The 13,205-nt window shown below is 34.2% G+C and overlaps 1 protein-coding gene across 2 annotated transcripts in view; it reads right to left on the bottom strand.

Moving 5' to 3' along the window:
• The window catches only part of LOC145260217 (pancreatic triacylglycerol lipase-like), a 106,790-nt gene that overhangs the window by 26,629 nt on the left and 66,956 nt on the right, over nt 1-13,205 (bottom strand). For both annotated transcript variants that reach the window (XM_080118042.1, XM_080118043.1), the window contains exon 2: nt 1,331-1,484. In XM_080118042.1, coding sequence (XP_079974168.1) covers nt 1,331-1,484 — 154 coding nt within the window. The remainder of the gene's footprint in view (nt 1-1,330; nt 1,485-13,205) is intronic.

Genomic DNA, 13,205 nt, shown 5'->3' with positions numbered 1-13,205 from the left:
ATATTTCGGATTTTTGGACGTATAAAATATAGTCATCTTCATCTACGTGATTCAAACAAGGAAATAAAATCTCATTGCTTAAAGGGAAATAACTCATAAATTTAACGAAAACTTACTTCCGTTTTTAAACGCAACTGATGCTACTAATAATGAAAATCAAATTAATTTTTAAACGCAACTGGTGCTACTAATAATGAAAATTAAATTAAATGTAAATTAGATTAAAATAAATTAAATAAATCAACTTTATATAATATTTATAAATAGAATACTTAAAACAATTCTATTACTAATTTCTCTTAAAAATGTAAAACTAATTATTAAACCAGGTTTTCTTTAATGTAATATGCAAATGAAATACCCTCTTGAATGTAGTTTGCTTTTGAATAAATAGTATATATATATATATATATATATATAATGCCGGGATACATTTCCAGCATCTCTACTATTATATAGAACTATGTCTGTGAGTTCGTTCCCTATGAACTCGGAAACGGCTGGATTGATTTTTTATGAAATACCATAGGTACTTTATCTGCCTGGCACTGTTCTTAGATAGGTTTCGTGTCAGAATGTCTTCGATAATCGATGATCAACATAATCCGATGAAAGAAGGAACAGGCGATTTTGACCATTGTTAAAATCTTACACAGTCTAACATCACAAGGGCATTTGAGAAGTTAATTTTCACACACAAGCCGACAAGCCCAACATATAGAATCAACAGTGGGTTCTTTGATATGACAGGGGCGCGTTCAAAATGAATGCTGCTGTTTAGAGCACAATTGAAGCATAATACTTGGCTTTTATATTTTAAACTTTTATTCAAGCCATCATATATAAAAAAATTATAAACTCAAAACCAGATTCTCTACAGTGCAATGTAGACTAAAATTTATTGTGAAATTAGGCACTACGAGAGGCACATAAAGCTTCCTCTCGGTGCACAGCGATGGGTCCCTAATTAGAGCAAGCAATCAATCGATTTGATCGAATTATTTGGCTATTTGATCGATTTCGATGACAATAAAAATATGGGAGTATGAAACATTTCTTTGATCATCATTTAATCTCGGGCAACGTCTGGTTACCCTGCTAGTTGACATATATTTGTGAAATATCTTTTGTATATATATTAACCAAATTGTGGACAAACAAACAAGCAAACAGGAATACGATTTTATTATAATAGATAACTATGTATAAATACTGGTAGATAAATACATAAGATTAACTATGTTTGTAGATAAATTACTGTACGTAAACTCTTGAAGATAAATACATATAAGTAAATATTGCAGAGAACTGCTTGCAGGCAAATACCTACTTTGAATAGAGTAAAAACTGAGTGTTGATTTCTTCGGGCGTGTTTGGAAGGGAGGTGATTGGTCGTTGGGGTGTGTTGAAAGGGCCGTCGTCTGAAAAGCAACCGAGTTCTTCGAAACAGATCGATTCCGGCTTCTTATCGGCTGCTAACGAACCTGTGTTTAAAAGTTTAAAAGAAAGTCAATTAAAAATTTTAGACATAAATGTAGGGTTGTTAAAAATATTGAATACCATCGTTGACCATTATTCAAATCGTGGTGCATGGTTTCTTGGCAGCAGAACAGTTACTACACTTATTCCCCAAACAAAAAAAAGGAGGATTTATCATGATCATAAAATTGATAATACACTAACAAGTAAAAAAAAAAGGAATAAATAATGCCTGGGATAATTGTATTATGACGAACAGACACATGCGCCATTATTCTTTAAAAGAGGCGGTAATACTTGGACGATTGTATTATGATTATGGTAAAGGTACTACAATGCCCTTTACAAAGGAGGCGGTAATGACGGGGATGATGCACTTATGACAACTACGTATCCTTCACTACCTTCCTACTTTGAAAGGAGGGGGTAGTACCAGGAAGATCTATATCCAAGGGACAGATACTACACTACACTACCTAAAAAGCAGGGGTTAATACCTGGGAGGATTGTTTCATGGCATCAGTAGAGAATATTAGGGCTATGACAACAGCATATTCTTTTCATTGTTTTGACTCTTGAGCGTGTATCCGTTCATATCTTATACGCTTTTGTGTAGACTGATGTGGTTCTCGGTTGATTAACTGTGTCTGTGTCGGATATATACTCGAGAGTTAAAACAATGAAAAGAATATGCTGTTGTCATAGCCCTAGAAATTATACAGTAGATTCCAACCCCAAAATATGAGGTAGTGCTTGTAACGGTGGTATCATGACAAAAGATACTATAATGCACCACATGGACATTGAAAGATAGCAAATTAATCTGAAATAGTATAAAAATGAAATAGTATAAAAATGAAATAGTATAAAAATGAAATAGTATAAAAATGAAATAGTATAAAAATCCTCATTGAATAGTAAGCAAATAGTACAATACTACATTAATAAAAGTATAAGTACTGTTTCAGTTTCACAAAGACGTATGCAAAATCTGTATGTAATAGAAATAATGGTACAGTTCCAGCATCGGACAGACTAATACAAACTTTTTATCAGTAATAGAAATAATGGTATAGTTTCAACATCAGACCCAAATCTATATTAGTAGTAGGGCAGATTGCTGAAACAATCTTTCACTTGGTGCTTGTATCACCAAGTGAAAGATTCTTTATGGAATATTGAGATAATCTGCCCCACTATAGAAATAATACCATAGTTTAACCATCTTGCAGACAGATACCAAATCTCTATCAGTAATAGAAATCATGGTATACTTTCAGTTTCTGACAAACAGATACTAAATATCTACCGTTTAAAGCAATAGTATCTTGATTATATTTTTTATCGATGCCTCGATACCTCCATTCAGTCTCGAAAGACAAAGGATACCCTCTGAAGGGGCAGTTGCGCGTGTAATTGTGAGGCAAGGGTTGCGCAATTACAAACCACACCTCTCCTGAATTGTTTGGGTCCAATGGCAAGGAAAAGTCCAGGACGACTAGAAACAATGGCGAGATAAGCGGAGAGCACATACAGCACCTGGAAGTCCCAAAATGGTCACCCATTTATTACTGACCAGGTTAAACGTTGCTTAACTTCGGTGATCCAGCGGGAACCGGTGTGTCAACGTGATTATGCCGTATTTTTTTATAATCATATAATTAATATATTTTAAATATATCTTGGCAAAACATTCAATCAAGCAGCAACTTTATGGCAACCTACCTGCCATATCTCCTACTATCAGGAAGCGACATCCTTAATTTGTCGGTCACTTCCAGAGGAATAAGCAAGAGCTGGTGAGAAACGGCACGGACGCACGGGCATAAGATGACCTAGATCCACGTACATCCAGCAAATTGCACATGATGCCAGCTGTGATCCTGAAGATTTGAGGCAGCTGATGGAAGACAGGGAAGTTTGCAGAGAGAGAGAGAGAGAGAGAGAGAGAGAGAGAGAGAGAGAGAGAGAAGAGTGTGTCACACTGGTCCGGGCAAAGAGCCCGATCAGATAAAATATAGATCTTGATTATTAATAGAAGTAATAGTATGGTTTCAACTATACAGGTATCCAATTTGTAATGGAAATGTATAAAAAAAACAAACACACTAAAATTCAATAACAGACGATAAAACAGATGAATTAATGTAAACACCAGTTGAAACACCTGGTGAAGTAGCAAGTTTTGCTTTTAAATTTGTTCATGTATTTAAAAGAGTTTGGTTGAATGTAACAGAATTGTTATGGGGGAGTGGTTCCGATAATCATTGTGGATCAAGTAAAACATAAAAACCTAAATACATAAGTTTTTTTCCCCAAGAACTTCAAATCTCAAAAACACGTTGCCACAAGATTGCTTCTCTTAGGGCTACAGCATAGCCACCTTCTATTTAATGTCAATCAATACTTGTCATAAAATGCACTCACCTCATTCATTCCTAATCCTTTCATAATATTCATCATCATTATACGGCATAATCACCGAAGTTAAGCAACGTTGAGCCTGGTAAATACCAGACGGGTAACTATTTGTGGATAACAAGCGATGTTATGTAGGAGGACATCGACACTTCCCGACAAGAACTGCAAAAACCTAACGTCGCTTCATCCTCTGACCGCGAGTGGGGACAGCTTGTGAATTTGATATTCTCTCCAAACTTCCTCCCTTTGGTCCAGATTATGCAGAGTCAATGCCGCTTCGGTACGGCATTCATACATTGAGCCCTTTTTATAAAGTACCTGGATTCTCCTGCTTTATAGCTAGTACGAAAAAAAAAACCCAAAAAACTAGCTAGTGGGAAAACAGGTGCTTATATAACTTGTATCAAATAATGTGTGCGCATGAATAAGGCATAATTAATTTGACGCACCTGTTCTTGTTAGATCACTGACTGAGAACCGCTTGTAAATTTGATATTCTCATGACACTTCCTCCTTTGGATGGAGAAAGCCGGTTCAACCCGCCTAGAGTGAATGTTGTTCCTGTGCGGTACGAGTATTTATTACAATTCAATTGTCAAACTATTCATCCTATTAAGTGTTATGAGACCTATGATGAACTCTTCCAAATCCTATATGAACCGAGAGCCAAGTACTCTCGTGGATATTGGATACTCTACCGATATCCGACAGAAAAAAGCCTAGCTTACGTCACCACTTTTCTCTCTATCTTGTTCATTTTTCAATACAGATACTTTAAAATCTATACTGTGTTCATAGTTGTCTTTTCATGGTCCCAATCTTGGTTCATATCATTAAGCTTTATCCTCCAGTAGCTTTTAGCTTTGGTGTGTGTTTAGTCATTAGTAAAAAAAAAATATAACACGATAATAGAATTAGAATATTTTTGTGCCCATTTTATCGATTATGTAGTGACGCTTGTTGTTGTTGTTGTTGTTGTTGTTGCTGTTGTTGTTGTTGCTGTTGTTGTTGTTGTAGTTTTTGAACAACAGCTCACTACTCAATACCGTCCACGTCAGATAATTAAATTTCTTCGACTGTTTAATCTAGGTGGACGACTTGGAAAAAAGCTTGATGTTAGGAAAAATCGCCAGAAAAAAAAGCAGAGTAAAACAACGAACACAGTCCACTGACAGTCTCAACAGGGTAAATGGAAACACGACTTTAGATCTCATCAGAAAGATCGAATGCAGAGGTGACTGGAGAGCCATGATCATCGATGTCTTCAATGACAGACCTAATACCCGAAGAAGTGTCGCACGTGTTGAGTCCCTTTTCAAACTCATATTGAATGCGCAGAATAATTGTAGAGAGAACCAGGTTAAAAGGTTAATGGAAAAAGACAATGTTAAAGAAACCGTAGTAATAACAAGGCAATCAAATTTCCCTATAGAAATACAAACTAGCAGAGCAAAAAAAAATATCCGTTGTATTTGGAATGCAAAAATCAAGCTGTAGCCTTTTTAATATAAAAAACAAAGAAACAATTTTCTTTTCACATTTTGGTAAGTCGGAGATAAAAACAAAAACACGACAAAATGGTAATTTCTAGTTTTTCCTTATTCAAAGTCAAGGGATGTGGTTTGATCTCTCTTTATATAAGTGAACTACTCTGTGTGTGTGTGTGCGCACGCGCCTGTGTGTATGTGTGTGTGTGCATGTGTGTGTGTGTGTGTGTGTGTGTGTGTGTGTGTGTGTGTGTGTGTGTGTGTGTGTGTGCGCGCAGAACGGCCTCTACCAAACAACTCTTTCAAGTTTTGGTCCGCAAACTTGAAACTTAATATATAGGGAATACGGACCTGTGGAACAAATTCGATATGTTTTTTTTAAACCGGTAAAATAGCGACTAATGGGACGAAGTTGAAAATTTGGAACTTGGCAGGCGTAAATCGACTTTATGTGTACTCTTCACGCATGCGCAAATATACATTTATACGTTTAAGCCGGTTAATGTTTAAAGCTGTTGTGAGGATGTCGGCGAAGCTCATAAAGTAACAGATAAGGATGGAGACTTAAATTTTTGGGTTTCGATTCAATTTGATGACACCTAAGGCATTTATTAATTTTACTTTTTAAATCATTACTATATATTGGGTACAATATAATAATCAAGAGAATTTGCTCTATGGTAATTAATATGAAATCTGCAAAAACTAAAATTTCATATTTAAGTGTATATATATATATATATATATATATATATAGAGAGAGAGAGAGAGAGACAGACAGACAGACAGACAGACAGACAGACAGACAGAGACAGAGAGACAGAGAGACAGAGAGAGTAGTGGATGTACTAGCACAGATGTTGCAACATTAATTGGCGAATGGTGGCCTCATAGAGGGTACAGGATACTGTCTGATGTGAGTAGTTTTCTATCACGGTAGAGGGAGCTCACCTTCTTTGCAGCAGCCTTGACAATATCCTCAATGTATTTATTTCAATTCATGTTGTCTGTGAATGTTAAGCTGAGGAGTTTGAACGACGAGCTCTCAGGTGTTAACAGCCGCCATTTTTTGTAAGTGGGTAAATATGAGATAGGATAGCCGAGGATTCGAACTTGCGAAGCTTGATTTACAATTGAGAATTCCGATCATAAGTTAAAATAAATAAAACAGAATGCTATTGAAAATTGAAAGTAGATTTAACCATTGTTTAGTTCACATAAAATAGTTAGATATCTGTTTATTGAAAAAGGAATGCAATGATGTAATTTTGTTTCTGTTAAGAAATGAAATTAAAATAAGGAATTTAAAAACGGACAATGGAAAATGTTTGTAAAATGGGCTAATCAAAAATTAGGTTAGAGAGTTGGCATTGTGGAAACGTGAGGCGTGTCAGGCCACGTGTCTGATATGCACGTGTTGGTCATGCAATGACGTCATGAGTTTTCAATATAGTTGGAGCTTGGCAAAGGGTAAGTCAGTCAGTCAAGGGAGAAGAGAGGAATCAGAGACAGAGCTGACATGGAACCTTGGAAGCGAAGGGGAGAAGAAAGAATCATATAAAGACTTGAATTCCTTGATGCAAAGCCACTGACCGGTCGAAATGGAATAAACGAAACATCACCATCTTTTTGTATCTGCGTCTTCGTGTTATGTTATTCAACAACATAAAGGTATTGCGAATTTATATTATAAGAACTTTGTGAAAATCATCATCTCCAAAATAGGTAAAGAACTATATGTGTCAATGTTATAGAAACACTCCCATTCACAGAACTGTCAAACAGTATAAATGTCAAACGCACTTTCTCTCGGTCTATCTATCTATATATCATAAATCTCCTCTCATTATGTATTACATGCCGTCGACTCTCCTGTATTAACATGTACCCTGTCTCTTTATATATACAGAACTGTCTCTCTTTATATATACCCTGTCTATCTCACACACAATATGATCGCTCACAATACGAACACTCTAAGACTCACTCATATGGACACACAACAAATACATACTTCATCCCTTCTGATATAACTCCTATGTAACATACTTCTCGTAGGGTGTTATTAGTCATGGCAATTGGTGGTTGAAAAGCTTTCTTGGAATTGTTAAAGGAAAGGAGCTTAATCTTAGCATCAATGGGTACCATCTATTTTTTGTCCTTCATTCTACTAAAGACTGGAGATCGTTTTCCAAAAGTTCCACCCATTGTCTTGGATATCTGTACATTCATTTTTCTCACTGTTTTATTATTAAAATTAACGCTTTCAATGGATAGATTTTTTGAATAAAATTATTTAATGTACCCATACTAAACCGGAAGTTGCCATTTGAATTTCGAAATAATTAACTTGAAGTTTTCCTTTGGAATGCTTTCTTTTTTTTTTTATTACGTTGTTACAGTTAAGATCACGACTACTAACAATACTATTAATATCAACACAACCATTGCGCGCATATATATATATATGTATATATATATATATATATATATATATATATATATATATATATATATATATATATATATATATATACAGAGTAGCCCACTTAAAAGTAGCCCGATCTATCTCATCTTTCTTTTACAACCAACTGACACCACAAGACAAAATGCAATTCTTTTTCCAAAAAGATGGCGCTACATGCCACACGTCTCACAGATCACTGACACGAGTTCATGACATGTTTACGGAAGAGAGAAAAATAAGCAAAGGATTATGCCCACCACGTTCCCTGGATTTGTCATCTTGTGATTTTTATCTGGGGGGGGGGTACTGTAAAACAAAAACATATGCAAATAATCCTCACAATGTAGCCTAACTAAAGGAGAACATTACCAACGCTATCAGGAGAATAACTAGATAAGATCTACAGGCAGTATCTGCAAACGTTGTTAAACGTGCTCAGAAATACATAGGTGTCAACGGGGGGTACTTCTAGCATCTTTTATAACACTGCAGATAATTTAAACAATAAAAGAATGTTCTTCCTCTCTACTACATTTTCTGGACGTTTTTTTAAAGCAGGCTACACTGTACAATTATTTGGTTAATATTTTTCAGATGTGAATCAAACAATAAATTTTAACAAGATTATACAAGAGTGCTCAATAACGAAGTAGGGCAAGATATACCTTTTATTTGCTTTACACAAGCATTTATATGTCACTACACATTCATGGGCATGTTTCAGTCAGACAGTTACAAGAAACTAAATACCTTTTCAGGCAATATTGTTTATAGAAAAGTTAGGTCCTACACACACACACACGCATAGAGAGAGAGAGAGAGAGAGAGAGAGAGAGGGAGAGAGAGAGAGAGGGGGGGAGAGAGAGAGGGGGGAGGAGAGAGAGAGAGAGATAAAGACATCTACAGACTGTTTCGCTGTATCAGTGCAGCTAGACTGTTACGCTTCAATTCAGCTAGACTAGCATTATACCAGGAATCGAACCTACAATCATCTAGTTGATAGTCGACAGTTCTAACCTTATACAACGAGATCGGCGCTCGTAAATAATATCTCCACTAGGTGTATCAGAAATTTTGTAGGAATTTTTGACACCCCTAACACGAAACTGCGAATAAAATATAAAAAAACTCGTAATTCCTCTTTTTAAAAGTGGGTTGTTTATTTTCTTTATGGATTATACTTCCAAAATAAACTGTTAAAGTTGTTTTAAAAGTAATAGAAATATATATTTTTTTACTTAAAAAAAAAACAGTAATGAATTTTACGAACTCAATATTTTTCAATTTTTAAACTTTAAAAATCTATCAAAATTTTTCTATTGATTCTATCTTTACGATATTTTCAGGGTCAATGTGAAATTTTATGCTCTTTCCAATAAACCGAATATAATATTTTAGACAAACTTTTTTTTTTAATTCACGCCTCCCATTTTCAAGTGTCTATTAAAAAGTAAATAATTAATTTACTCATCAAAGTCTTATATATCACAAATTGAAGAGAAAAGGTTAATAAATAATATATTCAAATTTAAAACAAAAAAAAGTAGTGTTTTTTTAGAAATTTACCTGCAAAGTTCGAAGCTTAAAACCTTTTTTTAAACCATGTTATTTGTTTTTTCTTTCATTTTATTTTTAATGAAACCTAGGTCCTTGCTCCTTTAATTGAAAAGAAAATTAGGGCTTGAATTACATGTTTCGAGTAGTTATAAGCTTGGAAAGACAGGGGGTCGAATAATTCACGCCTTCCATTTTGAAATGTCTATTAAAAAGTAAATAATTAATTTACTCACCAAAGTCTTATATATCACAAATTGAAGAGAAAAGGTCAATAAATAATATGTTCAAATTTAAAACAAAAAAAGTAGTGTTTTTTAGAAATTTACCTGTAAAGTCCGAAGTTTAAAACCTTTTTTAAAAAAAAAAACACGTTGTTTTTTTTTGTTGTTTTTTTTTAAATGAAATCTTGGTCCTTGCTCCTTTAATTGAAAAAAATTAGGGCTTGAATTACATTTTTCGAGGATTTATAAGATTGGAAAGATGGGGTGGAATTATTCACTATTTTTCACGAAATTTCTGACACACCTATATCTCCACTCTCTTTATATAAACATTGATCTCCACTTTTAAAGTGTTTCATTTATTTATTTACAAACAAAGCGCTTTACTTTACGCTAAGTGAGTAAAGGGCGATATAATTTAGCGAATGTGCTTAACCCAAGAAGGGTGGTGGGTTTACAGATAAGAAAACAGGAAAATCAAATTACAAATAAATCGATACAAATTACGAGGGCGTTCTCCCAAAGTAATGTCTCCTATTTTTTATTCTGCTCCAATGGATCAGAGAGGATTTCAAATTGCAATGTTATGATGACTGAACTTATGCTGAAAATTTAATCTCTCTGTTGCAGATATTGACAGTGTGAGACTCTAAGAAAGCAACCCCTGTTATGGACGTGCGTCATAAGCAGTGATGTGTCATTGAATCTTTGACAAATTTGCATTGAGAAAGGTGATAATTATGTAGAAAAAAATACTAGGACACAAAAGTCGCTCGTTTTAATGATACCATTCCCGTCTTCATAGCTCTTCAACTTTTTTGGGTTGCACAAATAGGAGGCCTTACTTTTTGGTGACCCTCGTATGACAAAGCGCGTTCCGGATGCTCATCCACAACCATCGTTCATCACTGACAAAAGGGCATGTAGAATGCTGATGACTATGTAGAAAAATAAATTTCGCAGTACAAAAGTTCATTACTTCACTCATCATAATAATGCAATTTGCAAGCCACTCTGATTGATTAGGGCGGAATTTGAAAAAAAAATAGGAGACATTAATTTTGGAACGCCTTTGGTTGGTTGTTTTTGTTTTACGGCATATCAACCTTTTTCAGGTTATTTAATGCCGAATCTAGTTATTTTGAGGAACGATTTTTAATGGAGTATATATATATTTTTTTTACGTCAGATTCTATTTAACCTATAGTTGGGACCCTAACAGGTACTACAACTCCGGGTCAGAGTGGACCTGGGAGCACTGGCAATTAAAGGGTGGCTCCACACTCCCGAAGGCCCGCAAGGTGGGGCCTCACCATCGGATATAGTTTTAGGTGATATCCAGGACCTTGGAACGCCTTTCGTATTATTTAATTTGGTATTAATAAAGTATCGAGCCTTAGGAAATACCCTTTAACTTATCATCGTCTTATTATCAAACAATTGCTTTGTTTGGTGAGTTGATTTTTTAGCAGCATTAATCTTCACACCAAATTGTACCATCTATTTGTGTCTCTCATTCCACTAAAGACTGGAGCACTGTCTCAATCTTTAAAACTACATAAAATTAATAAAACATTAAAAAAAAACATTTTTTCCCTCTCCGTTGCAAAATTATTTTGTCAGTAACTTAACTTGCTTTCTCAAATTCACAAACAGTCCAAAGTTCTCGGGGATAATCAGTTGTTTTATATATATATATAGTGTTATAATGGAATAAATCCAGAGGAAATCCGGGTATGAGAGCTCAATGTGGTAAACAGAGCAATAAGATAAAAAATATAACACGGAAATTACATAATTGTCGATGCAATAATTTATTTCAACCTTATGGTATTTTCAAGCATCTAAATCAGACAATTACATTTTTGATACTGAAAAAAAGAAAAGAAAAGATCGGGCTTCGACCCTCAAAAAACCAGAGGTGGTGGTAGTAGCAATCCACTTAATACATTTAATAGAGAGGGTGGTAGGGATTTAAAAAATAAAAATTAAAAATTAAAAATTAAAAATAACAAATAAAAATATTAGATTAGACACTTATAAGCGGCAGCTCGATGTAACCATAGATACACACACACACACACACACACACACTCACACACACACACGCAACACATACACATACACCTACACCCACATACACACACACACACGCCTCTAAGATGTACGTTCTGACATGTAAATGCCTTGACACGCGTTTACTAACCTAGGAAGAAAGGGGCAAAAGTATACGGATATATAGTGAAAAGAAATAGAACAGCACGTAATGGAAAAAAGAAGAAAAAAAGAGGAAGAAAAAAAGAGGAGACAGTGATCAAATGTTAACTGTCATATTAGTCTAGAAACTCTGAGAAAGATAAGGGAAATAAACTGGATGTTGTACACGCGTCCTATAGTTAATTGAGTCATGGAAAGTAGGTCTATTAAAAGATAAATAAGAAAAGAATATTATATACAAAGTTTTAAAACTATCTGTATGTTATTATGTAAAAATTAGTTAGAAATAAATATTATCTTATAATTCATTTAAATATTGTATTTGTAATATAATACTATGAATTTAAAAAAATTGAGTCTTATGTATTTAATATTTTATATATTTTCATGTAAATAATTTTATTGGTGATTATAGCGGTCGTTGTAATTAATATTTCAATTCTTAATTGATTAAGAAGTGGAAAATTGTAATATTGGCCGCCCCCAATTCGATAGGACGTATCTAGTTTCGGTTAATATATACTTTTATTCACTCCGTACAACAAAATTATTCTCATGCACGCATAAAGAAATAAGTAAAATAATTATATTTTTGTGTTGATTTGTATCAAATCTAATAATATCTAGTTTTAGTATTTGGTCTTTTTGACTTAACTCAGTTTAATAACTAATGTATTATCTGCAGAGAAAAATTATTTTCTTAAGGCTATCTCATTTATTTATAAGTAATTAGGATAAACCAGGTACTTCGGAAAAAAAAAATATGCCTAACTTAGATTTCGGACAACAAATCGTAAAGTAGTTAATATCGAGTATATACCGGACAACACTATAATTGCCAGTGGGGTGGGGTGGGATGGTTTATCGTAACTAATCTAGTGGTGTTAGATTCGGTGTCTTTACCATTATAGAATTCTCTGTTCGTCGGATCTAGAGTTATTGGTTATTTTAAATTTACATTTATGTCTACATCTGGCCATCAGTTCATCTCGTTTGTTTAGGAGATTACTGTGTTGGTACTTCAGGATTCTTATTTTTTCCTCGAGGCATAAACTGCATCTCTGCCTAAAGCCGTTTGGAACGTCCGAATGACATAGGATTGACCATGAAATCACTGGGGATCGATTTTCATTTTTTTAATAACCACCATTGTTTAGCTAACTCGGTTTTATTCTTAAGTTCTGGGTTATTGAAAGAATGTTTGTGGTCATATATATATATATATATACTAGCTGTACCCTGCCACGCGTTGCAGTGACTCAATTTGGTGTAATGGAAAAATTTAATAAAAAGAGAAAAATCCATGTTTCTTATATTCTCAGTACAGCAATCCACTCCAAAAAGTGAAAAAGAAGG

Source organism: Euprymna scolopes, chromosome 36 (genome assembly GCF_053919585.1).
Source record: "Euprymna scolopes isolate OS-2025 chromosome 36, ASM5391958v1, whole genome shotgun sequence".
Lineage (NCBI taxonomy): Eukaryota > Metazoa > Mollusca > Cephalopoda > Sepiida > Sepiolidae > Euprymna > Euprymna scolopes.
The sequence above is the reverse complement of the archived record's forward strand: the minus strand, read 5'-3'. Positions and strand labels throughout refer to the sequence as shown.